At 36.1% G+C, this 27,558-nt stretch overlaps 4 protein-coding genes across 6 annotated transcripts; 1 reads left to right on the forward strand and 3 right to left on the reverse strand.

The window, feature by feature from the left end:
- fezf2 (FEZ family zinc finger 2) lies at window positions 1–3,697 on the forward strand. 2 transcript variants are annotated; one of them, XM_079858307.1, is made up of 5 exons: window positions 1–204; window positions 1,180–2,011; window positions 2,126–2,260; window positions 2,376–2,508; window positions 2,878–3,697. In XM_079858307.1, exons 2-5 carry the CDS (start codon window positions 1,202–1,204, stop codon window positions 3,129–3,131), a joined length of 1,332 nt encoding a protein of 443 aa, XP_079714433.1. In that variant the 5' UTR covers window positions 1–204; window positions 1,180–1,201; the 3' UTR covers window positions 3,132–3,697. The 2 variants fall into 2 exon arrangements, with proteins under 2 accessions (XP_079714433.1, XP_079714432.1); XM_079858306.1 differs by lacking the exon at window positions 1–204 and adding an exon at window positions 703–930.
- A 3,309-nt stretch (window positions 3,698–7,006) lies between these two features.
- cep15 (centrosomal protein 15) lies at window positions 7,007–12,302 on the reverse strand. 2 transcript variants are annotated; one of them, XM_079858315.1, is made up of 5 exons: window positions 12,055–12,302; window positions 11,809–11,932; window positions 10,721–10,789; window positions 10,108–10,335; window positions 7,007–7,332 (listed from the first exon to the last, which is right to left on the reverse strand). In XM_079858315.1, the coding sequence occupies exons 1-4, from the start codon at window positions 12,105–12,107 to the stop codon at window positions 10,144–10,146; spliced, it is 438 nt and encodes a 145-aa protein (XP_079714441.1). In that variant the 5' UTR covers window positions 12,108–12,302; the 3' UTR covers window positions 7,007–7,332; window positions 10,108–10,143. The 2 variants fall into 2 exon arrangements, with proteins under 2 accessions (XP_079714441.1, XP_079714440.1); XM_079858314.1 differs by lacking the exon at window positions 7,007–7,332 and having other exon boundaries at window positions 9,866–10,335.
- Window positions 12,303–15,953: 3,651 nt separating this feature from the next.
- LOC307150660 (opioid growth factor receptor-like) lies at window positions 15,954–20,298 on the reverse strand. The gene is made up of 8 exons (XM_079858054.1): window positions 19,917–20,298; window positions 19,241–19,309; window positions 18,895–18,933; window positions 18,706–18,760; window positions 18,514–18,592; window positions 18,333–18,399; window positions 17,995–18,143; window positions 15,954–17,897 (listed from the first exon to the last, which is right to left on the reverse strand). Exons 1-8 carry the CDS (start codon window positions 19,986–19,988, stop codon window positions 17,519–17,521), a joined length of 909 nt encoding a protein of 302 aa, XP_079714180.1. The 5' UTR covers window positions 19,989–20,298; the 3' UTR covers window positions 15,954–17,518.
- Window positions 20,299–21,058: 760 nt separating this feature from the next.
- Window positions 21,059–26,753, reverse strand: LOC307150659 (opioid growth factor receptor-like). Its single transcript, XM_079858053.1, has 8 exons — window positions 26,394–26,753; window positions 26,140–26,208; window positions 25,502–25,549; window positions 23,236–23,290; window positions 23,034–23,112; window positions 22,866–22,932; window positions 22,543–22,691; window positions 21,059–22,441 (listed from the first exon to the last, which is right to left on the reverse strand). Exons 1-8 carry the CDS (start codon window positions 26,592–26,594, stop codon window positions 21,826–21,828), a joined length of 1,284 nt encoding a protein of 427 aa, XP_079714179.1. The 5' UTR covers window positions 26,595–26,753; the 3' UTR covers window positions 21,059–21,825.
- Between the last annotated feature and the right edge of the window lie 805 nt (window positions 26,754–27,558).

Raw genomic sequence — 27,558 nt, forward strand, 5'->3', positions numbered from 1 at the left:
ACAAAACCAGGTTCCACGCAGTGCTTTAGTGGCTAAAAGTGAAAGAGCTGCTTCTTTCGGGGCTGAACTCTGAATCGCGCTGGAAAATTGGTTCCTCTGAATAGGTGAAGGAGGAAAAACGTTTAATAGGATCCGAGGGAGGTTCTGCTCTCGCAATCTGCTCTCTAAACAGGTGGAAATTGGACCTTCTCAATTGTACAAATAGTAAGTATAAAAACCAGCATGGAAAAGCAATTTTCAGCGACAAGGATTAGCAAGTTGCAATGAAAATTGAAACTGGTCGGATGGTCCCCAAATCCTTCTTATTAAACCGAGCTGAATTGCACATTTCCTGTGAAACTGAGCGCTAGATAAATAAATAAAATAAAATAAACTATAATATAATATAATAGGCTATAATATAATATAATATATTATATAATATATCACCAAATGCAGCAATATTATGATCAAAGTAGACTAGGCTACGTTTTAGTCTCCTTATAAAAACAACATTATTTTTCATGAATGAAATGAACTGAAAAAAGTCACTATGCAATAATGTATATTAAAGGAATTTTATTCTAAATGTTTTACTGCACTCCACCTGCACCTCGCGGATCACAAATGCGAACCGCATGCGCATGTGGATGCGCGACAGACGAATTGGGGCAAGAAACTTAAATAATAATCTGTAGTATCTGTCATGCATACCACCCCCGTGGCCGTGTATAAATGAGCGCTAAGAGAGGGGACAGTTCTGGTGATGGCGCTTCCTTGTCACCCTGATAAGAGCAAGAGCAAGTGATGTCAGCTAAGTGCTCCAGACAGTGATCTCGCGCTGATGAGGACGTCTGCGAGTAAAATGTGACAGTGCCACGCCGTTATCGTTGAATACATCTGCTGTGTGCTTTGGAGGAAAAGGGTAAACTACAACATCGGTTCTCTGGCGTAAGTTTGCTGTAAGATTTTAGCAAGTGCTGAATAGGAATCGACGCTGGGAGGGGTTTTGTCTTATTCTCTGCTTAACGAGCTCTGTAATGTCCTGTTAATTTTGTGTGTACTAGTTAATGAGCATTAATCGGGTACCCCTGGATGCTATTGTTCAGGGGATGGCCATTTGAATGCAAATGGATGACATTGTAAAAGCAAGGTGCTTATTAAACTGGTGCGTGTCCTGGCTTCTCTGGAATTCAACAGGAGAGGACGGGGCGGCTGGTCGATGCTCACACCAAGTTGGGTAGAAATGGCGAGCTCTCTCCCTGTGGAAACAGTGATGTCCTGCCCGAGACTTGACGACAGGAGCGGGGCCACGGCTGCAGCGCCCAAGTCCCTGGCCTTTTCCATCGACAGAATCATGTCCAAGACTTCGGAACCGAAAGCCGCAGCGGAGGAACGCCGTGGAGGACTTGAGGGATCCGAAGGGAAGAGAACGATCGGCTTGTGTACACCCATTCCCTGCATGATCCCGATCCAGCCGTTCAGCTACGACCTGCAGGCCAAGGCTTTAATGAACTATTCCGAGTTCTGGAAAGTTAATTTCAGGGGAGCACTATGCACTTCAGCGGCCATGTGTAAAGCCAACTGCGGCGTCTGCAGCAAAACGGACGCGGGCATCAAGCACTCGGTGTTGCCGGGGAGCAGGGTCATCAAACCGCAGGTTATACACCAAGCGCTGGCCATGCCTACCAACGGATCGTTGTGTTATTTCAATTATTTGGACTCTTATCATCAGTCCGATCTGCTGAGCGGACACTTATTTTCCTCAGCAATCGCGAACTCTCAAGCACAAGCCATAAGCGCGCACCAGAAGCTCCTCTTGTTGGAGAACGCGAAACTTGCGTGTGTTTCACCCGAGAAATTCCCCACACCTCAGTACCCACATAAAGAGCATCTTCCGGGGCAGCTGGACCAGATTGTTCGGGAAAACAACAATCTGACTGAGAAGAACGGAGTGAAAGCGCACAGCAAAACGAATAACTGCTCTGCTGACGGGAAACCCAAGAACTTCACGTGTGAAGTTTGTGGAAAGGTAAATTACGGAATTTCTCAAGTTGTTTTGACGCGATGTGAGAAATGAAAATAATGCACACGAAAAATAAATGGTCGATGATTTATTAAGCTCGTTGTTTTCTTTCTTTTAAAGGTCTTCAACGCGCACTATAACCTGACGCGTCACATGCCGGTACACACAGGCGCGAGGCCGTTCGTGTGTAAAGTATGCGGGAAAGGTTTCCGCCAGGCCAGCACATTATGTAGACATAAAATCATTCACACACAGGTGAGTCATTTTTTTTTTTTTTTTTTTTTTGCAATTTATGGCCCTTAAAATTTTTAAATAAATTGCTCTCGCGAGATATAATTTACTTACAAATATGTTGTGACTTTATTCACAGGAGAAACCTCATAAATGTAACCAGTGTGGAAAAGCTTTCAACAGAAGCTCGACTTTAAACACACACATCCGAATTCACGCCGGCTACAAACCATTCGTCTGCGAATTTTGTGGAAAGGGCTTTCATCAAAAAGGTAAGAATTCTCTTAAGATAAGTTTCTTTTTTTGTGTGCATAAAATTCGATATATTTCATTTGATGTTTGGTTTGTAGTTATTAATACATTTTAAATGAGATCAATTTGTCACTCTACTAACTACTTAGGCAACCATTACAAGATTTTTACATTTCATATGGGTCAAAACACAGACCTTTAACTCCTTTGTACGTCGACAGCTCTCGACATGATATTAACTAAGTTTGACAACTTCTTGACTTCAACATGCAAAGTGCTGATTAGAGAAGGCTTGAAAATGAAACTCTTCTGTTAAATGTAACTTAATTGTGAACTGTTGACCTGTTGGGGGGAAAACTGACATAGTTCGTTTTGTGTTATTTTTTCAGGGAATTACAAGAATCACAAACTGACCCACAGTGGCGAAAAACAGTACAAGTGTTCAATCTGTAGCAAAGCCTTCCATCAGGTCTATAACCTCACGTTTCACATGCACACGCACAACGACAAGAAGCCCTTCACCTGCGGGACCTGCGGGAAGGGCTTCTGCAGGAACTTTGACTTGAAAAAGCACATACGGAAATTGCACGACAACATCAGTTTATCCGGCGGAAATGATTCTTCCAGAGGACACCAAAACTGAGACGCGACCTGTTTTTGACTGAACTTGGACAAATGATGAACAGCACCAAATTTTTTTTGTGAACTTTTTCTGGTGGTGCTCAAACATCATCCACCGACATGAACGAAGATGAAGGGGACGGGAGAACATCATCGAGGAATTGTACATAAAACAGAATAAAATATTATTTAATGAAACCATGCCATACGGGGCTGTCAAGCAATTATTTGTAGACTAGATGAAACAAAAGGGTTTTATAAATAAATACCAACCTATGTGTAAAAAGAAAATGTTTGATACATTTGTTGACAATTGTTGACACAAATGCTAAAATAAAATCATAAATACAATAATGTCGGATTTATTTTATATCTAGAAAAATTACATGAATTCACCATATTTAACAGGTATCTGTTTAACATACATCGTAATTGTTTCATTTTTGGGTTTCTCATGACTGTTTTTTATGCTACGATATCATTTGAAAATGTAGGCTTAATTCAGACTAATTAAGAATTACAAACGAATTACAAACGAAAGTGGCTGAAGATTTACTTTTACATCAATTCTTAAATAAAATTCATTACAAATATTTGTTCTTTATCTTTATAAGTAGATTTATATATAAATGTATATTTATTTAAAATAAAACATACATTCGTCTTTATAAGGAAAATTAAAGAGGTTAAAAACTGCGATTTTTTTAAGCACACTATTAGCACAGTACGTAAATTAGTTGTATAGATTGTGCCGTTTTATAAAATCAAAGGACAAACAAGACTCGTTCATCTATCAAATATAATATCGATATATTGCCTGCAGCCATTCGGTGCAGTTAAATTTAAAGCTCATAATGACATGTCTGGTGGAGTTCAAAGCCTGTGGTTTCACTCAGACATTTGATACACGGCTCTGCCTCTGTGACCGTACACTTGACTTCAGTTTAATGGCTCAAATTATCAGATAAAACATGGACTCTTGAAAGCCTATTACGTTAATCAACTAAAGAGCCTCAGGGGAAGCTTCAGCGCATCAAGTCGTGTTCATCATCGGTAGGTGGAAAATGGACTACACTTTTCCCACTTCTCCTCATCACCGCAGCTTTAATAAACAATAATGTATTCCGCGCACGGATCCTGGAACAATATTATCCTTACACGCCAACAGAAATTCTGATGAGAGACAAGCGCGTGATCCCAAATCTTGCTCTCCCAATTAAAGCCCAATTAGCAATTATGCCCACGTCTTGGGACCACGAGGAAGACTAATATTACTAGTTGAATGGCCTATTCACCTCCTCAGAGGCACGGTTCTAAAATGTGTTTGAACAGAAGTGTCTTCATTTCATTTAACTGCATTTGAATGTCATCCCGTGTGGAATAACAACCCGAGTTGCAATAGGCATAAGCGAGAGCTAAACTGCCATACATTTGACATAGTCTACAGTTGTACTTACTGAATAATGTGCATTTTATTGGGCAGAAAAAGCTATAAAACGGATAGTAAAATAATTATTAAGAATAAGAATAAACTATATTATTTCTGCAGTATAATTTTAATGCATCATTTTCAAAAAAAGCATAAAATCGCCGGGGAGATGAGGATTTGAATATTATAATTCAAAAGAGAAAACACTGTAAAAAAGTTGCTGCCTTAAAATAAAAAGTACAATCAACTTGGATGTTTGAGTAATTTCAACTTAAATAAATTTAAATTGACTTAAATTATTTGAATCTTGTATAACTTACACAAAAAAAGTAAAAAAATGCTTAACTTATTTTGATGAGTTAAAGCAATGTAAAAATGTGTTGTCATAACTTATTGGTCATGTTTTTTCTTTTTCTTTTTTACAGTGAAGTTATAGCAAAGTGCAAGCACTAAGAACTATCACCTCGATTTTATTCACATTCGAATTGGTCTAAAAACGTGCAGTAAACGTATCACTGTAGGTTCCTATACTTTGATTTTCTTTATTAATAATAATAATAATAATAATAATAATAATAATAATAAGGTAGCAGTTCAACTTTAATACATTTATTTCAGTGAGTTGAAACTTTAAATGCGTTGAGATTTGATGTGCTGTGTGGGTAGATTTTTTTTTTTTTTTTTTTTTTTTTTAAACACAATATAACATCCGCATAAAAACGATTAACTAGAAGATCCGAGCATTTCTGGTGGTGAAGAGGTCTGGGAAAATACCAGTTGTGGGCGGGTCTCACCAAAAGACATGTTTGTGTGAGGTATAATAAAATCCCTTTTGTGCAAAGCTGCCTATCTTGCCTATAGTGCCTAAAAAAGATTGCAGAGAAGAAAACAACTTAAAGGCAGTCTCGTTGGCCTTTTTCTGCACTTACCTCTCAAACATCTGAGCAACCAGCTTTGCTTCTAGAAACATGTTAATTGACAACGGAGCTCATTACTGCATGCGCATGTAACGCGGCGAGAGGGATTATAGGGACAAGAGCGCATTAATGAACTGTCAACAGCGCAGAGCATGTACACGGCAGAGATCAGCCGAAATTGAGGCATTTACAAGCGACAAAAGATCGTCTGAGACAGGAAGAAAAAAAAAAACCCAGACTTTTGTTTGGTCAACTCAATTGATTGTAAATGGAAGATTAACGGGGGTAGCGTCAGCATTTTTAAGGGGGCGAGGAAGAAAAGGTCCCAATTAAGTCCACCAAATGTTAACTACATCGTTTCTCTCAGTTTAGCCCAAATGAAATTCTAATTAAACCGTCCTCTTTCCATCGTTTTGGAAAGCAATTTCTCTCCCAGTTGGAGAAGAGCGGGCTAGTTGTAGTACTTGTTAAGAGAAGCATTGCTTCTTGGCACAAAGCGCTCGCGAGGCGCATTGAAGCGCGCCAAAGGGGAAAGTTAATGAGCGTCAGGCGCGCGCTCTTTGGATCCGTTCCTGCAGAACGGTGTTGAAAAGATGGACGCAGCCAAGCGATCGCATGGTGTTCTGTACACGTATTTACGTCCAAGAAGATGATGATAAAGAAGGTCAACCTGACAATATGTTGTTTAATCCAGTTTCACGGGCTGTGAACATTCATTCAACGAATAACTGAGACGACATGTAAAAAATGAAGGTAATCACATATTCACAAATAATAGGCTACCTCTGAGCAATTATAGTTACAATTTACACAAAAATGACTTGAATACACAAATTCTATGATGAAGGAGAGTTCAATTACTGACTCTTTTTTTTTTTTAGTTTTTTTAAATGTCTCAGTGGTGTAGATTATCAGAGAATGTAAAATTCATCACAAATAGCCTTAAAAATGTTTATAAGTCAAATCAAAGTGGTGTAAACTACATGCCGGAAGCCATTTTGTTGTCATGTGACAAGAAAACCATATATATATATATATAAAAATTAATAACACAGATAGCATGCTCAAAGTCACTAGAAAAAAAATTATCACATATTTTTAACCTTTTTATGAAAAGGCATGTACTTAAAAAAAAAAATGATTGAACTCAAAATGTATGGTTTTTTGACGAAATATATCCAAATTGACCAAAATTAAAAATTTAAGGTAGCATTTACTTTAAGTTGAAACAACACATTATTAGTTTTTTTAATGTTGAATTTTAAGTTGTGATAATTAAGTCAAATGCAGTAACATAAAAAAAAGAATCATAATTTTTGAAAAATATACTTACCTTAAAAAAAGGTTTCAAAAACCTAAGTTCTGTACTCTCACACATAAACAAAGTACTTTTTAATTGGTTAGACCACACATTTTTGTAAAAAAAAACAAAAACGTGTCAATCAATTCTTAGATACGAAGAACTTGGCACACATTTTAAACTAGATTTCTCTTTTATAATAAATCCAGAGATCCTTGTTTACACATGGATGTACAAAATAGTGTCCTGGTAACTGTAAATGAAATAAGCTTTGTGTGTTCACATTCCCCATTCCTAAACGAATGGGATCAGACATTACCAGCGCAGGGGCGTGAGTGGCAGGCAGCGGTGCCCCTTCGCTGTTCGGCCTGTTCGTCAAGGGCACGCTCAGAGAAGGAGCTTTATTGCTTTAAGGTGTCGAGGCAGCCGCATGGTAGCGGAGCGCCGGGACTCTGCCTCGCCGGAATTACATCAATGTCAGTCTCGGGTATGACCTCCATTCAGAAGCAGTCTTGAGGGCTTCAGGCCACGCAGCTGAAGGGGACCTTCTGTCCCCTCGTCCAACTCTTTACCCACACTGTCTTAAAAGAGACGAAGGTCTGACCTCAAAACAATCAGTTCCACATTCAACAATCTCAATGCCTTGTTATATAAATATGAATGCAAATGATGAATTGTGTTAGGGATATGAGCCAAAGGAAACTGCTAAATGAAATCTAAAGCTCTTCAATAGTCATCTGTTTAAATTGCTGTATTGCTTCTATAGAGGAGTGACCTGAAATCAGTCTCATTGTTTGGCAGGATCAGCAAATCTGGGATGTCCGGTGTTAATCTTTTGACCTAGGATGCCCTTTCAGGACAATCTCCACTCCCTGTTTCCCAATGGATGGGTCTTAATTAACTCAGACCAAAAACCCTGCTGTTAAGCTGGTACTCTCTTCAATACACCAAGTTAGAATGCAGGGGGTTTGATGTAGAAAGCAATGTGTCACTGACTGATCCTTTAGACTGTGATTTTACGCCCCAGCTCGGGTGGATTTCTGATCAGAATATACTCCAAAACTAAAACTAAATATATTTAGCATTATAACACACAGACAAGCACATGCACTCATAAACTACTACAACAAATGTTGGGATGGAGTGGATGTTTTGAGTACTCGGATTAAAATGTTCCAGTGAGGTAAGGGGGGAAATAACAATACCGAAACTCAAAATCAATACAAAACAGAATGACGTACAAGTTAGCCAGAACAAAAACACAACAGGAGTCCCCTTATGACCAGCACTAGTGCTGGAATAATAGTTTCAAGAATGGAGAAAATTCCCCAACAGGCTCCCGAGCGAAAGCTATTCGTGTTTAAGTGCACTACATTGACAAAGATCCTTAGTTGTGAAAAGCTCCTTCGGGAGCAATTGGTGGTATGTTTCTGATGGAAGACCAACTTGTTTTGCTAAGGAGAATTTAAAATATTTATACAGTTTCAAAGATCTAATGATCAAAGATGAATGGAATTACTAAAAAAATATATAATTATGCTTTCTTGTTTTAACTGATACGATCGCAACTACCATTTTAGTAGCCACACAAGATAATTAGTAATAAACAACTTTGTTCTACCATCTTACGATAATGTTCTGGAGATCTGGCTGATGGCCAGGTGTCTGAAGCCCGGAGCCCCCCCCCCCCCCCCCCCCCCCCCCGCCAATTTGGAAGCCTCGACTGGTGCCCTGACCTCAGGGGCAGGAGTCCCAGCTGAGGAGGAAGGGCAGCTGCCAACCACCACCACTTCAACCCTGACCATCCAGATGATCGCGTTTGTCAAGCCGCCACTCCGTGTCACCCTGAACTGGTTTGATCATCCAATTAGGCTAGGTCACGGTCTGCAATCTCTCCCTCCATACAGGGACGATAGAGTAGACAGCGAAAGAGTATGAGGGAAAAAAGTGATTGTTAAGGCACTCAAAATCTCTCTCTCTAAACCACTAGTCAACTTAAAGTCTAACCTTTCAACAATACAATAGCAATTACGTGTGGACAGTCGAAGTGCTCAGAGAGGCTTTGTGTAATGCCAGTCATGACCTCATTGTTGCTGAGGGTTCAGGTAGGAGGCGATGGGGTTTAGGGCAACATTCAAAAGCACCCCACATATATTTGCAAATGTGAGTCTTGAGACAGCGCAGCAATGTTTGCAAGAGCTTTGGTTTAATCTGGACTTAAATTGCTCACCAATGCCTATAATGCAACTTAGAGACAGCTTCCGTTACGTACATTTGGAGGGAAATGGGGGGTGTGGAAATAGGATGATGAATTTTTATTTTATTTTTTTTAAAACACATTTATTACATGACAAAATATAAGGATACTTTTTTCTTTTTAAAACTAATTTTAACTTGTAAACTAACTTTAATAATACCATTTCATCACTATAATAATAAAGTAAAATGTGTGGCACAAAAATATAAATAAAATTATAATAATGGGTAAAAGATGCATAGTTTTATGATTTAATCGCATAGTTTATTACAAATCAATGCTAATCTTTACAACTGATTCATTACATTGTTATAGAGTGGCATTGTTACAGAAAGTGTAGTCAGTATCGCCCCCATGTGGATGTACACTGAATTTGGGCTCCTAATGTTACACACATAACACCTAAAGCATTCAAAGAACACATTTATTTGCATACAATCATACATATAATAATAATAATAAATAAATAAATAAATAAATAAATAAATAAATAAATAAATAAATATACATGTGTGTGTGTGTATGTCCCCGTGTGTGTATACACACTACTGTTCAAAATATAAGATCAGTAAGATTTTTGAAATGTTTTATAATAAGTCTCAAATAGTAAGCTTTTGTAACATTATAAATGTTTTTTTTACTGCCACTTTTGATAAATGTAATGCATCCTTGCTGAACAAAATATAAAAAAACATTTATTTAAAAAAGAAACATTCTTACTGACCCCAAACTTTTGAACAGTAGTGTATAATGTCACAAAAGCTTTCTATTTCAGATAAATGCTGTTTTTTTAACTTTATGTTCATCAAAGAATACTGAAAAAAAGGTAAAGAACTGTTTTAAACATTGATAATAATAAGAAATGTTTTCTGAGCAGCAAATCAGCATATTAGAATAATTGTTCTATTAAAATAATAAGACACTGAAGATTGGATACATCTTCATACCGAAAATGTACATACTGTGATATGCATATTGCAACACATTGCGATATCTTAAATATTTTAATAGGCTACTTCAAAAAGTTGCGAAAAGTCAAAGTTTTTGGTCGACGCATAAAGCGGACAATAGACCGGGCACGCGACTGTTACTTACGTGTGATCATTTATTTGGACAAGCTCCACGCATCATTCAGACAGCTGATTTAGGTTTGGGTCGAGGGGGTTTACCCCTGCATTGCGCAGGTGAGGAATCTCGTTGCCTAGTTTTCAGTCTCTGTTGCCTAAGCAATCTCCCAGTCTCACTCACCGGCGGCTGTCCTTTCCCAAGCAAATACTGCTCCCATTCTGGCAGTTTCCTTTCAACTGAGGCCCAATAACGAGTCTATGACAGGACGACAAAAGAGCAACATAGTTAAAAGAGCACATAATTCATAAATATTTACTTCTGCACAACATTCTAATAACTTGTGTAGCTAAAACATTTAATACTGGCATTTGCATTTAAACTAGAGCAGCTGTCTTGTATATATATATATATATATATAAACACATTATATTTACTTTATAACTGCCTCTTTTCAATTCATTATGATGGCACAGATGGGCACACAGTTGCTGTTGGCATCATCTAGACAAAAAGTACTTCAAATGGAACATTTACTATAACCTGCTTAAACGCTGTGCAACAATTTTATTTTATGAGACAGAAAGTAAGGATGTATGCTAGTCAAATACCTCAAGGTTTATAATGTAAGCTGGTCAAATACCTCAAGGTTAATAATATCCGGATGAAGGAGCTGTCTGGTTTGAAGATTTGTTTCAGCATTCTGTAAATCCTGCAACAGAAACACACACATAAATACAAACAAATTTCAAATACATTTTAAACATCCAAAATCAATTTAAGAATTTAATTTCACTGGGCTAAGAAGTTAGGAGGGTCATTCATGTTATGTAATTCTGGAACTTGTATAGGCCTATGCGTATGCATGTGCTGCAATTTAACACAGTATTTCTAAACAATTAAGAGTGCCTAACATGATTTGCTGTTGCTGATAACATCATACACATTTCCATATTTTTTTTAAGTAATTTTTACAGGATGTCATTTTTTAGAGCAAGACAAGCCAACTAATACAACAAAACATCACAAAAGTAATCAATTGATAATAATAATAATAATCCATAGTATGGTAACACTTTACGATAAGGTCTCATTTGTTAACATTAATTAATGTATTAACATGAACTAACAATGAGCAATACATTTGTTATTTATTAATCTTTGTTAATGTTTGTTAATACAAATCCAGTTGTTTATTGATTGTTCATGTTCGTTCACATTGCATTAACTAATGTTAACAAATACAACATTTCATTTTATTTAATAATGTATTAGTAAATGTTGAAAATAACATTAACTAAGATTAATAAATGCCGTAGAAGTATTGTTCATTCTTAGTTCATGTTAACTAAAGTAGTTAAATAATGTTAACGAATAAAACATTGTAAAGTATTACCAATAATACTTAGCCTATGTACCTTTTTTTTTTTACAGATTTTTTTTAAAAACTTTTTTTAACAAAAGACAAGCAGGATTGAAAGTGAAAACTAATGTTATTGCATTTTATACATTAATACAAATAGTGAGTTTTATATTTTATGCAACATATTAAGACATACAGTGGATACACTTTATCAACTGTATGATGGAGCATGAAAATGTAAGAACTCATTCCATCTACATATCATCAGTATATCAGAGTAATTAGTTGACAAATCTTTTACTGTACTTATGTTTGGAAAACATTATCAAATAAAGGCATAGTACAGCATAGGCTATAATACAGATAACCTTAAGGATCTGAGCATTCCTCTCCTTCGCTGCTTGAGACATCAGACACTGCTGTTTCTTCTTAGCCTTCTGCTGTTCATTGTGCGCTTCCATCTGCTGCAGCAGTAATGCTCTTTTTCCCAGTCTACATGAGGAAAATGATATCCATTAAGCCGTACAGTTTCATAACAAGGAATGAATGACTGGGAGAGACTTTTTAACCGACAACTAGAGCTTTATTCTTAAAAACAAACTGAAAGAACTCACATATCTTCATGTTTCTGGCTAAGTTCTAACTCTTCGTGTGTATAAGAGGCCATTAATGTAACGTAGTTTCAAAGACATAAAAAAGAAACCCAAATTCTGTCATCTGACTGAAACTTTATCGAAAGAAATGTTGCTACTTCATGGCATGCAGTCAAAACCCTCACGTTGTCATAACAAGCCCCGGTGTTATTCTGCGAGCATACTATCTAAAAAAGCAAAAAGCCTGGCGTAACCATACCAACTACCATGTGTGCGGAAATGACTGCTCGTGAAAAAAGATTAGCACAAGTGCGCCATCTACTGTTGGGAAGAGTATGTTGAACATAACATTACAGTGATTTTGGCTCTTTTAAAATTAGTAAATTATTATTTAAATTTGTGTCAGTTTAAATATCCTTTTCTTTATTTTGTTGCTTTGTCAGTCGTAAATTAAATATACATCTTTGTGGTTTTTGTGCATAAAAATCACACTTAATACACTGGAAATAGATCTGAGTCGGCTTATATAAGCAGACCCAAATAATTCCTATATACAGAAAGTCAGTACAATATGGGGACAAAAATAAACAATTTATAAATAAAGTAGCCGAATAAAAATAAAATGCCAATCACGAAGCAATAAATAATTGACCAGTACATAGCAGGAGTGTTTGAAGGATGAAACCAATAACAAACTTGTTTTTGTCCTTCTTTTGTTATAATTATTATATTATATTCACAAATGTGTGTATCTAGGCCATTGCATGCTCTGTATTTATGTTTACCAGTCTCCCTATTTTATCAGTCGAGTTACTATTATTGGCTTTAACAGTAAAATCATAATACACTAAAGTAAGTATAAAGCTTTATTCATATATCACCTCTTTACAGAAGAGAAATTCACAGGAAAAAAAAACACACAGAAAAAAGATAGTAAAATCAATAAAATATGCATTTATATATATATATATATATATATATATATATGGGTGTTTCTGCAACTACGGGCACTTTTGACTATCCCAATTTCCCAATCCCCCAAAAAAATCAACCTCTATGAATTTCAATTTTAACCATCACAGTCTATATAAAAATGTACACAAAATAGAATGTAGTCGTTAAGATTTTAATCTGGAACATGTTTATTTTTTATGTTTTTCGGGTCATCTTCTTAAAAAGTGTCCTTACCGCAATGTTACAATAACGTTCATTTTATACATTTTTCTTTAGTAATTTCTATAAAAAATTTAATATATTTAAATAGCTTTTTCAAATTTGATGCAGTTTTGTAAATACTGATATAAAAAATATAATATACTAAATAGGGAATTTCATGTTTTCATATTTTTTTGATGTAAAAAATGGCATGTTTACATATATATACTAATATATATATATATACTAATATATACTTCAGTACTAATAATATACTGAATATTTGTCATTTAATATACAGTAAACCTTGAATTTGTCTCTACTGCAACACAAGGTCTTTACCGCAACACCTAAATTTGCTGTGGTAAAGACATGTTGCGGAAATTACATTTTTGCTAATATTTTAGCTAATTGGCAGCTAGCAAGGCCTACCACATTAGTTTAGACTCTTAGCATCTTAATATTCATGAATTCAACAGTAATATACATTTATTTTTCATATTGTAAAAGAATGAGCTAATTTTAAGTATCTCAACATTGAAACCTGGGTGTGGGACATGAGCAAAAATGGTGTTTGGACCTATAAATGCTTCATCATTTTACATTAAATCATATTATTTATTCATAATTTTTTATGTCAAGGTGTGTATTGACACTACGTTTATATTTATGAAACATCAAATTACAAATTTTAACATAAATCTAAAATTTCACTCCTGGGACTTAAAAGTGCCCATAGTTGCAGAAACACCCATATATATCCTAAAAAAAGTGGGTTGCCAAACATGTTGAGAACCACTGATCTAGAGAGCTGTCATCATCATATCGGACTCTTATCAGACTGCAAATTCCTTCTCATTTACCAGTCCTCTTATATGAAAACGAAAATGAAAAGTAAAGAAGTTAACTCAGGGGTTGTCATGTATTAAATTAATGTTTGACCAGAACAAAGTTGAAATCCATTATGAAAGCTACTTCCCCTGAATGTGATTCTGAAGATAAACCTAACCATGGAAGGCCCATTCATACTCTAATAAGCCACAGCAAAATAATTTATGTTATTTTATTTTTTGTACTTAAAGGTACGGAAACATATCAACAGATTCCATGAAAGCAAAGTACAAAGCACATGTCGTGTCATAAATTGTTGTGAAAGGCATTTAAAGAATCTTCTGCAATAAAAACAGTTCAAAGTTCACTTCAGCTCCATGATAGTCATTTAGATATTCATGTCTCAAATAGAAACCATGCAATCAGGTTCCTTCATCTATACTTGCCTAACCTTGTATTGCTTTCATCTCTTTTCATATGGCCTAATTATTGACAGTCTCAGCGAAAACATTTGCTGTTTCCAAGTGCATGTGCTTCCTCTCTATCTGTCCATTTTGTTAGGAGTTAGAGTTGCATCCAAGCGGGGTCAGCCCTATGTTCCCACAGCCCTATGTTCCCACGGCCCTATGTTCCCACATTTCTAAGAATTTTTTTTTTTTTTTTTTACGATTTGTCTAAACCCCAGTTATGGGTAGGTTTAGGGGTGGGGTCAGGGGTAGGCCATTTGTGGGCCAGCGCTCCCCACCAAGCTGTGCAGAACAAAATCCACCCTGGTGGGTAAAGCGTTTCAGTCAGTGGGTCCTGCTGGTGCTGCTCTGCACACTATGGCGGTCTTACAGGCATACCATCCTGACCTGCTGAAAGATCTGGGAATGTGCAGGAGCATAGATGAGGAGGCCTTCTCGGAACTTCGCCGGGCCACAGATTTGTCTCTCCGGGCGACTAAGCAGACGGCCCGTGCTATCAACCGTTCCTGAGAGGCATCTGTGGCTAAACCTCATGGGCAACAAGGACAGGGACAAGGTATTTCTGCTTGATGCCCCTGTGTCACCTTCCGACTCCGTGAACACAGTCGTCAGCATGTTCCGGAAGGTGAAGAGGCAAGGGGAGGCCTTTGTGAAGTTTCTTTTCCACAACGTGCTAATACAATTATTATTAAGGACTGCCTCAAGGACATATCAGTACAAAGACGGTGTAGAACTCATTGTATCTTTTATATTCTGGTTTGGTGCATTAGACCACTAGAGTTCACATACAATATAAAAAAATCATAGAACCGATCGATAAACAATGACTACTTTAGTAAAAAATGGAAGGCTGCTACTAATTACGTGCAATTTTTAATGCAAACAACATTTGAATGAATGGCAAAATTGATCGTGGTTCACATACCAATCATACCTTATTTTTGGATGTTTTATTAAATGTTGAATTAAATTAAAGCAGTATGCCTAGACCAAACTGGCACATATTTTTGCTATTTGCTAGCTCCAAACTTTAATAATAATCTTAATAATAATCTTATAATAACACAATTATTCTTACATAAAAATTCCCAGGATTGATGGTCTGTTTTTGATTTTAATACATATAAAAAGCAAAACATAATGACAGGAAATGTGACAATTACAGGAAATGGTGGCTTCCAGTTATTTATTCCCACGGAAACATGACTGTACACAGTTTACAAAACTCCAATTTATGTGTGATTTAGTATGTTGCTTATTTGGTGAATTTGTAGCTAGAACTAATTACATTTAATCCCACTTAACATAATTATTATGATAAAGTGACATGCAACAAATGTGGGGATTTTAATATGAAGACAGTTTACCGTCATATTGTGTAGTGTGCAGTAGCCGATTCCACTCTGATAACATAAAGTGACAGAAAATGTTAGAAAAATGTAAGTTTTTTTATTTATTATTTTTTTTATATTAATTTGACATTTTATATGAATTTGACATTCTGCTTTTAAATGCTCAGTGTGGTTTATAAGTAAAAGCAACATTTTATCAGTGGGAAGACATTCATTTGCTTCAGAAATAGAAACCTTAATAATAAACCAAAAGAGTATAATTTTACATGGGCTACTCCAAAAAGAATCACTAGTATTGCATTTATAAACTGTTTTTTCATAGTGCAACCTATGCTTCATCATCACAAGTTTCATTTCTTGTCAAGCAGTCAAGCTTTAGTCAAAGTTGTCAGTTTATCAGTGAAGACTAAATTGAATTAATTTCTCAGTACACTTCATAATAAGCAAAAGTAAAAAAAAAAAAAAAAAAATTTTTTTTTAAAATACAAATACAAAACCGTCAATACATAAATTTTACTACAAGGCAGACAAATACGAAAACAACTTTACTGCATAACTGATTGAAATATATACACAGGATTCTTAAAGAAATAGTTTGACCTAAAATGAAAATTAAGTCATCATTTACTCACCCGAGTGTTGTTCTAATGCTGCATCTTTTTATTTTGGACCACAAATTGAGATTTTTTTTTTTTAAAGCCCTGCTTGTGCTTTTCCACATAATGGCAGTGAATAGTGACCAACATCAAGCTTTTTAAAAAAGACGCAGAAAAATCACAGAATGATCTCATGAGTGATTTAGGGGTATACGATAGGGTTTGGTGAAAAGCAAACTGAAATCAAATGTATTATTTAATGAAAATCCTGACCTTGGCCGTTGGTCTGTGCACAATTACGTGAAGTGTGTGTACATGAGACATATTAGCACTACAGTTCAATCCGACTCACCCAGAAAAAGCAAACAAGCTGTGAGAAATCAAGATTAATAAATATGCGACATGAAATACAACGGCTAGACTTTTTTTTTTTTTTTTTATCTCCTTTCATGGTCCAAAAAAGAAAGAAGGGCATATGGCATTAGAACAACACCAGGGTGAGTAAATTATGACAATTTTCCTTTTATGGTGAACTATCCATTTAAGCAGACAGTTTGCCTCGTGCATACAGTTTAACAGCATCAACAGCAAGCCAAAGAGGGAAAAGTTTTTTATACACTTACATTATTGCTCCGTTCATGCAATTCACACACATTCTTAAATGAGCATTTTAGTAGTGGCCAAATGGCACTTTAGACAGAGCTATAGAAATGTATATTTTACAAGGAAATATGAAGATATATACTCCTGAAGATAGATTAAACTTCCCGTGATTAACACCCTGAAAGCACACAAATATCTATGTCCGTTTTTGCCTGATCGTCAGTCTCTGCTTTTGAGACTGAAGCTGCCTCGTGTATAACATGCCGCACTATTACTTTCAGCTAATAAAAGAAAAATACTACAGTTTTCTAGTGTTATATTTTGATTGGTTGGGGCATTCTACAGCCCTTCATAAAACTGCTCAACACACCCAACTAAGATTCTTTTTAATCAACACACAAATCTAAAAAAACAGATTAACACTATCTGTGCCTAAATTCTGTTTGGGTGGGCAAGGTTAATTGAACCACATGGTGACATATCATCGACGTGGCATGCAAAACAAACTTGGAAACCATTCTGTTGTTTTTTTATTGTGCGGGTGCCCTGTGCGCCCCCGGCAAGATGCCGCCCTGGGCGACTGCTCATGTCGCCCATGCCTCATTCTGCCACTGCCCCAGACGAACTGTTCTCGGGGCTTAAAATGATTAAAGGCAAATCTAACCAGCTCTCGTCTCTCTGATTTGTCCAATACAGCAAAAATAAAGTAATCAAGAACACTTTGTTTCACACATTGAAGTTGTTCCTTCTCAAGAGTTTCATGGAGGAAGAACTTGACCAGTGGGGCCTGGTAGTGCTGCAATCCTAGAGTCCCCAAACACTTCAGTATGCGAGTGATGCGCAGGTTATTGTGTGAATATCTGCAAAATCAAATTAAAATCTCTCACCACTGGAAATGCCTAGAAGTATTGAAACAGCATTAAATTTAACAAACAGAATAAACATGACAGTAAAAACCTGTTAAGGTTCCAAAAGCGATTAATCCAGTTAGGAGCACGGTCCACCTGTCCTGTTGTTTCGTTGACCAAGCGCATACCATAGAAATCCAACATGAGCTTATATGATTTCACCAATTTCCTCTTTGCTTCTTCATCTTTACGAAAAACCTGGAAATCAATTCATCAGATGAATTAAAAAATTTAGTTTTTTTTATATCTATATAAGTTTCTTAAATGCCTCAACCAGCTTCTGAACCGAGACTGATGTGCACTCCAAAATATTATAATCCTGTCAGCCAAATCCTTCTTTTTTAAACTGGTTGGTAAATAGAGTTGAATTGCGTGTTTTAAACTGACCTTTATTTCCGTTTTTGTGAGCGTGTGTGCATCCGAATTAACCCCTCGCTCTTGTATTGGAAACAACCTGAAAAGTTGTGAAATGGTTAGTTGAGGTCATTCAAATGTGCTAAAACACTTTCAGTAAATATAATAATTAAAATATTTAAGAGTGCAATAATGAAGTGTTACAGTATCTAACCATTGAATGTAGGAGTGACAGTCTTCCAGCAAGTGATATTGACCCTTCCACTTTTGATGAAATTCATCAATGTGAACATCTGCGCAAATAAAGGTAATATGTTAATGCATTTGCCTTTATTGAATGACACTTGTATTAGACAAATAACAATAAATTGTGTCATTTAAATATAGAACGAGCAAAATGCCATACCACCAGGTGAAGATTTTATTTGACCATGGTAAAACTCCAGGTTATAGAAGCGGCCCTTGACAAGAACAATATCAACAACCATTAAAAAAAACACTAAACCCATTCTTAAGCATCTGCTCCAAATCAAACCAGTTTTGATCAGACATGAGTGTATACTGAATAGTATAAACTCTGTGATGGATTACTTACGTGACCTGGTTCATCATCATCGTCATCATTATCAAGGTTCTAGAGTTAAAAACAAACACAAAGTTATCATGTAAGACTGAGTTCTGACGATATTTAGACATGTTTGTATGATTTAGATTCTCACCTATGTTTTACCTCATATGTGTATCAAAGGAGGAATGTGAGTTGGCATGTTAATTTGACATAGGAAAAGCTGTCATGACACCATAAGGAGCTTTTCTTTATTGAAAATCACATTTCTATGATGGTATGCTTTATATGATTTTTCTAATTTAGGAGTTTTCTAGTTTAGGAGAAAGATTTTTTTTCCCGCCGCTCTTCCTTGTATGAAAAGAGTTAAACGTACCCGGACACTATGCCGAAACTCTTGCATGTCCTTTGCAGCACACATGTTCCTGCGACTCCTTCTGCAGATCTTAACAAAACAAATCCCAAATGAGAGAGCAGCAAAAAATAAATAAATAAATAAATAAATAATATATAAATCATATTCACAGAAATATAAAGTAGGAGGAATGGGAGCCTAATTAGCATAATACAATGTTTTAGGTGGGGTTGATTCAACAATATTAATAATAATAATAAACAAATAAAATAAAATGAAAATGAAACAAATATTTATATTTGAACTCTTAACTGTGCAGTTCAAATTCAATGTCTAATAGGTCTATGTCGCAGATTTTAAGGTGTATTCTACATTTTGCCGCTAGCATAAAAAGTAGCAGCACGAATGACGTTAAATAATCCAGTCAGGTGCGTTATTAGGCCAGTACACTGTAGTTCGTATAGCTATAAAATCATAAATCGTAGATAAACAACGACTTAGTAACAAACAATCTTATTAACAAATGGAAAGTTGTAATTATGTTCACTTATGCATTATTTTAGGATTAATAACAACAACGTGTCCCTACACATCCAGGGAATGAATCAAGACAAGGTCGATTCTGGTTCAGGGACTTTATTCAAACAAACAACATGTACCTAAAACAAAACAAGACAGCAATGACGTCCAAGCATACCTTCTTTCTGGGTGGTTTATTTTGGTATTCATCCTCCCATGTGGAGTCAAACTCGCACTCATCTGACTCCATGTCAAGTATAGCTACTGAAGTATTGCAAACTCAGGTTACTACTAAGAAAACGCAGAGTCCGAGTATATAAAAATCTCACAGCAGACACAATAGGCTAACCAAGACTCTATAAAGTGCTCTGCTCAACCTTCCCACTGTCAAGAGAAAATTAAAGTCGAAGGTCACAGTGAACCGAAAGTATTTCTAGTTCAGCAAAGAATGTATCAATTCCAGTTGACTAAAGGGTTGCCATGTCTTCCATAAATGTTCAGTAAATACAAAGGCTAGGATCTAAAAGCAGCCTTCACAGGTATTTAGCCAATGGTGGCACGAAACAAAACAGCAGGCCCAGACTAAACTGGCACTTATTGTTTCTATTTGCATGATTCAATCTTTGATAACAATCTTAATAAGAATGTTCTAAAAAAAAGTTTTATATAAAACAGACTAACAGAAAATACTCAGGCTTGCTGTTCTATTCTTAATTTTAATACAGCCATAAAAATGAAATGTAAACAAATAGTCCCTTCAAGTTATTATTCCCACTAATACAGACCTTATGCGCCAGAGAAACGAGGGCGCCGCCATTTTTAGAATATTGTCTTTGGACTTCAGTTTTTGCGGTCGCTCTGTATATTTCTGTGACATTGCTGTCCAGGAGTAATTAGCATTTGAAGTGGATTTAATTAATGTAAAGTTAACGAAAGTTATCATGAGGATTGTAATGTTTAAAGCAGATGTCTTAACAAATGTCAGTAGACCGGGAAGATTTTTAAACAAGCCGTTCATTCATACGCAAGATCGCTGTGAAAATACAGACCGGAAGTCAAAAGACAACGAGCGCAGCGCTGAAAGGGGCGGGGCTACATAAGGTCTTCCAATTTATGTGTGCTTTAGGATGTTTTGTTGCTAGATCTAACTACATTTTAATCCCACTAGATAGAATTATTCACATAAAGTGACAAGCAACAAATGTAAGAGTTTTTATAGGCCATTTATGAAGATCGTGTACTGTTGTACGTGTAGTGTGCAGAATGTTGTAAGCCAGTATTCCACACTGATAATGTAACAGAAATTAAACCCTCTCATTTCTGATTTTTGTAACAGCTTTAATATTCATTTTGATATCCATGACTCTGTTTGGCAATATGTTCAGTGTGGTTTTAACAGGCTCTATTTTAGCATTGTATTTGCATCAAAAAGCATTTTATCAGTGGGAAAACATTCATTTGCTTCAGCAATAGAAACCCTTATAACAAACCAAAACAGCATCTTTTTTACATTCTTCAACAGAATAAGATATTATAGTATTGCATTTATACACCGCATACACTACATTTTATAGTATATTTTTAATCACGTAATTAATCAGCTAAATCATGTAATTAAACTTAAAAAGACTTAACACTTCAGCGTAAGGCATAAAAATACAATATTTCCAGTAATCTCAATAAAACAATTAATCAGAGTAGGTCAAATCAGAGAACTCACATATCTAACATTTACTGGTGGTAATTTCCATAGTGCAACCTTAGCTTCATCATCACAAGTTTCTTTCATTAATTACTTGTGAAGAAGTCAGGCTCAAGTCAAAATTGTCAGTTCTTCACCGAAGAGACTAAATTGTCTTAATTTATCAGTACAATCCATAATAAAGTAAAGTAAAAAACAAATATAGTAACAAAAACAACATATTACATTTACTACAAGGCAGGCAAATGTACTTTTATGATGCTGTCTCCTTTTATCAATCTGCTAAGTCAAAATAATTTTAAGAAGTCTTTAACTTATCATAAAGGGAGTTCCAATATATTTTCTGTATTTCAGTTTTGGGGAACAAACACAGAAACTCATGACGCTAACATAAATGGCTTGCTAACTTTTTGTCACATTGTACCTCTCCTTCCTTCTTGGCATCACTATCACTCAACTCTTGATTTTTCTTTACATCATTGTCTCCTGAGTTGCATGGACTGTTATCATCTGAATCATGCTCAGCTTTATTATTTTTGTCTGAATCCGCTTCGACTGGCTGCACATCTGCTGCCTGCTGATCTTTTTCCCCGTTTATTTCATTTTCAATACTTCTGACATGATTATTGTCATGTATTTCGTTCACATCATTAGTTATCTCATTGGTTTCCCTTTGTTCCTTATGTTCTGCTGTGTTATTGTCTTTATTCTCTTCATTTTTGCTATCTACTTCACCTGACAGAAACTTCTTGGGGCCCCAGACAAACTGTTCTCGGTGCTTAAAATGCTTAAAGGCAAATCTAACCAGCTCTCGTCTCTCTGATTTGTCCAATACAGCAAAAATAAAGTAATCAAGAACACTTTGTTTCACACGCTGAAGTTCTTCCTTCTCAAGAGTTTCATGGAGGAAGAACTTGACCAGTGGGGCCTGGTAGTGCTGCAATCCTAGAGTCCCCAAACACTTCAGTATGCGAGTGATGCGCAGGTTATTGTGTGAATATCTGGAAAATCAAAGGAAAATCTCTGACCACTGGAAATGCCTAGAAGTATTGAAACAACATCAATGAAATTCAACAAAAGGGAAAAACATGACAGTAAGAACCTGTTTAGGTTCCTAAAGCGTTCCATCCAGTTAAGAGCACGGTCCACCTCTCCTGTTGTTTCATCGACCAAGCATATACCATAAAAATCCAACATAAGCTTATATGATTTCACCAATTTCCTCTTTGCTTCTTCATCTTTGCGGAAAACCTGGAAATCAAACGGTCAGATGAATTTAAACATCCTATATTATTCAGCTTCTGAACTGAAATTGATGTTTCCTCCAAAATCTGACGAATCCTGTCAGCCAAATACTTTTTAAACTGGTTGATAAATATAGTTGAAACACCTAATTTAGAATCTAATGGCGTGTTTTAAACTGACCTTTATTTCCTTTTTTGTGAGCACATGTGCATCCCAATTAACCCCTCGCTCTTGTATTGGAAACAACCTGTGAAATGATTAGTTGAATGATGGTCATTCAAATCTAAAACATTTTAAGGATAAATAATAGTTAAAACATGCAATAAATGAAGTGTTACAGTATCTAACCATTGAATGTAGGAGTGACAGTCTTCCAGCCAGTGATATTGACCCTTCCACTTTTGGTGAAATTCATCAATGTGAACATCTGCGCAAACAAAGGTAATCAAAGGTAATATGTTAAAGCATTTGCCTTGATTGAATGACACTTGTATTAGACAAATAACAATAAAATGTGTCATTTAAATATAGAACGAGCACAATGCCATACCATCAGGTGAAGATTTTATTTGACCATGGTAAAACTCCAGGTTATAGAAGCGGCCCTTGACAACAACAACAACAATAATAATAAAAAAAAACAAATAATAAACCCATTTTTAAGCATCTGCTCCAAATCAAGACTACTTTGTGGGCTATGAATACTCTAAACTAGGGGTGTCAAAGTCAATTTCTGCCCAGGCCACATACCTTCAAAAGGGCCGACTGAAAATTAAAGACCAATTTTATCACTCATACGCACCAAAGCTTGCAAGGTTTTATTTGTCTATTTTCTTTAACTATGTTCTGTAACAAACATTATGTTTGTGCTGCAAATCATTTAATTAGTTCAATTTTAGTTAGTTCAGGGCTTTGCTAAAATTACTAATGTAAACTTTTTTAGAAATTAGAACGTTTATTTGGGGGGGGGGGGGGGGGGGGGGGGTGTAATCGTAGTAAATTAGTAATTGTAGTAAATGTAATCATTGTATTTCAACTAGATTTTGCTATTTAAATACTTTTATAATGACCATGTTAGTTGACTAACTTATAGCAGACTATGAGAGCCGACATGTTTGTAATACAACGTGACAGAGTCAGAGCATGTCAGATTTACATAAATACCTCCAGTGTAAACTTTATAATTAACTACACAATGCGTTAGACGCAAGCAAAACACGTTTTTAAAATATGTTTGTGTAACGTTGCGTCCAAAGAATGCCGGAGATGTCAACGAGTTTTGAAAATTCAAACATAACCAGAAAACACAGAGGGCATAGAGAACACGTACACACCAAACAAAGCACAAGAGAAACACAAGGGCTATAAATAAGGGAGACTAATCAACAGAGTTGATATAACACAATATCACATAAATTAAACATAAACTGTTCTTTCCTGTAGGCCGAGAAGGCCAAGCCTAGGCCTATTCGTAACGCTCCAAGTTGATGCTTCCTCTGCAGACTGCTTTATTACGCTTGCGTGTCACGTGACCAGGGTGTAGCCTAATCGTAGCCTTTGTGGTAAAAAAAATTGCGGTTTTGTCATATTACGATATTATCGCAAATGCAATTAATCGTTCAGCCCTAATGAAAATAATCTGTTATTTAGATTAAATATACAGAAAGCGGTCTAAGAATGTTTCCTTTATAATCGCTGGAGCTTTTAATCACACAGCGTGAGTTTATCAATTCTGGACATTCGTCAAAACTCTGGCTCAGTGCCGCCAGTCAAAGAACGAAAGCAGATTTGAATTTATCAGTTCATCACTTCACACACTGAATGTTTTAAACACACGTGTGATACATGTGAAGGGTTGACAAAACTGATTGGTTGGACAGCGCAATCTGAGACGTTTCACTCATATGTGGTTTATTTCTTTTTTATTAAAGGAGAACTCCGGTCAATTTTAACATTGAGCTCATTTTTTTGTACATTTGGAATGCTGTCAATACAGAGAACAACGACAAAAATCGGTGTTGCCTACACCGAGTTATTCTATTTTTAAAATTTGCCCCCTGTTGACTTCAATGGGGCAAGTACTAAACCTGCTTTTAGCCTCTTAACATCCTTGATGTGTCATTACAAGTGCACAGGTCATGTGAGTGATTCCTTCTGAGTGAACACGGGTGAATCTGACTGCAGTAAATGTGAAAGAAATGTATAAAAATGATGTTATTTAAGCCAGCGCAAATACCTGTTTACATCCTGTTTTTCGGTTGAAGTCCAAAGTAGTCGATTGCCGAGTTCACGCGCGTGATCATAGGTATTAAACCTATGCGTGTGAACTCTGCAATCGACTACTTTGGACTTCAACCGAAAAACAGGATGTAAACAAAGGTATTTGCGCTGGCTTAAATAACATCATTTTTATACATATCTTTCACATCTACTGCAGTCAGACTCACTCGTGTTCACTCAGAAGGAATCACTCACATTTTCTGTGCACTTGTAATGACACATCAAGGATGTTAAGAGGCTAAAAGCAGGTTTAGTACTTGCCCCATTGAAGTCAACAGGGTGCAAATTTTAAAAATAGAATAACTCGGTGTAGGCAACACCGATTTTTGTCGTTGTTCTCTGTATTGACAGCACTCCAAATGTACAAAAAAATTAGCTCAATGTTAAAATTGACCGGAGTTCTCCTTTAACTTGTGGGGCGCATAATGAGGTGGAAATAAGACATGATGACAGTATAATGAAATAATGTAGCCAACACTGACATGCAAGAAGTGGAAAATTCTGAGTGTAATAGTTGAAAAGGATGCATTACTTACTTCACCTGGTTCGTCTTCATCATCATTATCATCATCATCGTCTAAGTTCTAGAGTAAAACACAATCAAGTCAGACAGGTTTTCCTTTTGTATGATTAAGATTTTCACCTGTTGTTTGTCTATTGTTTCAATGGAGGAATGCGAGTAGACATGCTCATTTTGACATAAAGGAGAGTGGGGTGAGACGTGTTAGTGGGTAAACTGTGTTGCCTCATTAATGTAGGAAAATATGCACACTTTTTGTTATGACAATAGAAGCTTTATTTTTATGGTCCCATTTTATGGATGTATGAATTAGATGCTTTCATCTAATTTAGTAATAAGACACATTAGTTTTACCTCTAGTTCCTCTCTCCTTGTCAAGAAGCAGAACAGCTGCATTAAAAAGGAGAGGCTGCTCAATGCAGAGCCATGGGTGGAGTGTGAAGTCCAGCTCCTCCTCTCTGAATGGAATTTGGCTTAATGGTTGGAGAAAGAATATCCAACCACACCCTAACCCGACCTACTCTATCCCTCCACCCATTAGACGTCTAGAGACGTGAAGCTGGACATCATATGAATGACTCTGCAGTGACAGTGAGCACCAAAAAGTGACACATCTTACCCCACTCTTCCTTATATCAAGGTAATGAAACTTACCCGGCAACTATGACGAAAGTCTTGCATGTCCTTTGCAGCACTCATGTTCCTGCTCCTCATTTTGTAGTTCTTTAAACACACACAGAAATACCAAATGAGACAGTTGTTTGTAAAAAATCTTTTTTCATACTAGAAACAGAAAGTGGGAAGAATAAGCTAAATGGTATAAAACAACGTTTCTAAGCAAGATTCAGTGAATAAACGTTGCACAGTCACGATAGGGGGAAACAATAAAGCGTTGTGCCCAAACTTACCTTCTTTCTGGGTGTTTTATTTTCGCATTCTTCTTCCCATGTGGAGTCCAACTCGCACTCATCATCTGACTCCATGTTAATTTGGCGAATATTTCGCAAACGCAGGTGACTACTAATAACACGCCAAAACAAAGTTGCCAAACTACGCACAGATCTTAACACACCCCAGATCAAAGACTTCAGAAACTTTAAAAAGTACATCAAGTAAAAAAAAAAAAATCCAGAATGACCAGTCGAACAAACCGTGCTTAACACTCCCACTATCAACTGTCAAGACAAAACGAAAGTTGAAGCTCATGGTGAATCGAAAGCATTACAATTCAACAAGGAAGAACACCAGAGCTTAACTCGAGGGTTGCCAGGTCTTTCTTAAATGTTCTGCCACAATATCCCAGAGTAAAAAAGATTATCTATTTTCTAGCTTATATACACAGTATATCAATGTGTGTGTGTGTGCGTGTGTGTTTTGGTCTTTGATCTCTTGATATCTCAAAATTGAATAGGCCTACATTCTAGGTGATTTGGTACATTTCTTAATCTTGTGCTGAAATTGTAAATGACACTGAACAAAAGACGTTAGTAAACATAAGCAACACTCTCTGGAATCCACTCTTAGTAGTACTATTTTGGATTAAATACAGTCGTTTCTGAGCAAATCTATCAAGTGAAGAAGGGACGGACATTTCAAGTTGATCTTCGACATGGTTAAGAGCTGTTTAAACTGGTAAACACTGATTTGTTTTTTATATAGCCTATGATAATTGATATCAAAAAGCATGTGTCAAATACTATTTTTGATCAAGTGTTGGCAGTAAGGAAAACTGAAATGCTGATTCATAAAATATTGTTCTATTAATTTCTACCATTTGTGAACTTCTAAACAATGACCAAACCTATGCTTAATACTATGCTGAACACAACAGAAGATACTTTGAAGAATGTCGGTAACCAGGCAGTTTATGGACCCCATTAACTTCCATAGTATTTTTTCCATAGCAATGAAGCCTATCAATTGTTTGGTTACCCATATTTTTCAAAATATCTTCTTTTGTGTTAAGAAGATGAAAAAAAAAAACAAATTCATACAGGTTTGGAACAACTTGAGGATGAGTAAATGATGACAACATTTTCATTTTTGGGTGAACTATCCCTTTAAGTATTTGGT

This window comes from Squalius cephalus (assembly GCF_949319135.1).
Source record: "Squalius cephalus genome assembly, chromosome: 22".
Lineage (NCBI taxonomy): Eukaryota > Metazoa > Chordata > Actinopteri > Cypriniformes > Leuciscidae > Squalius > Squalius cephalus.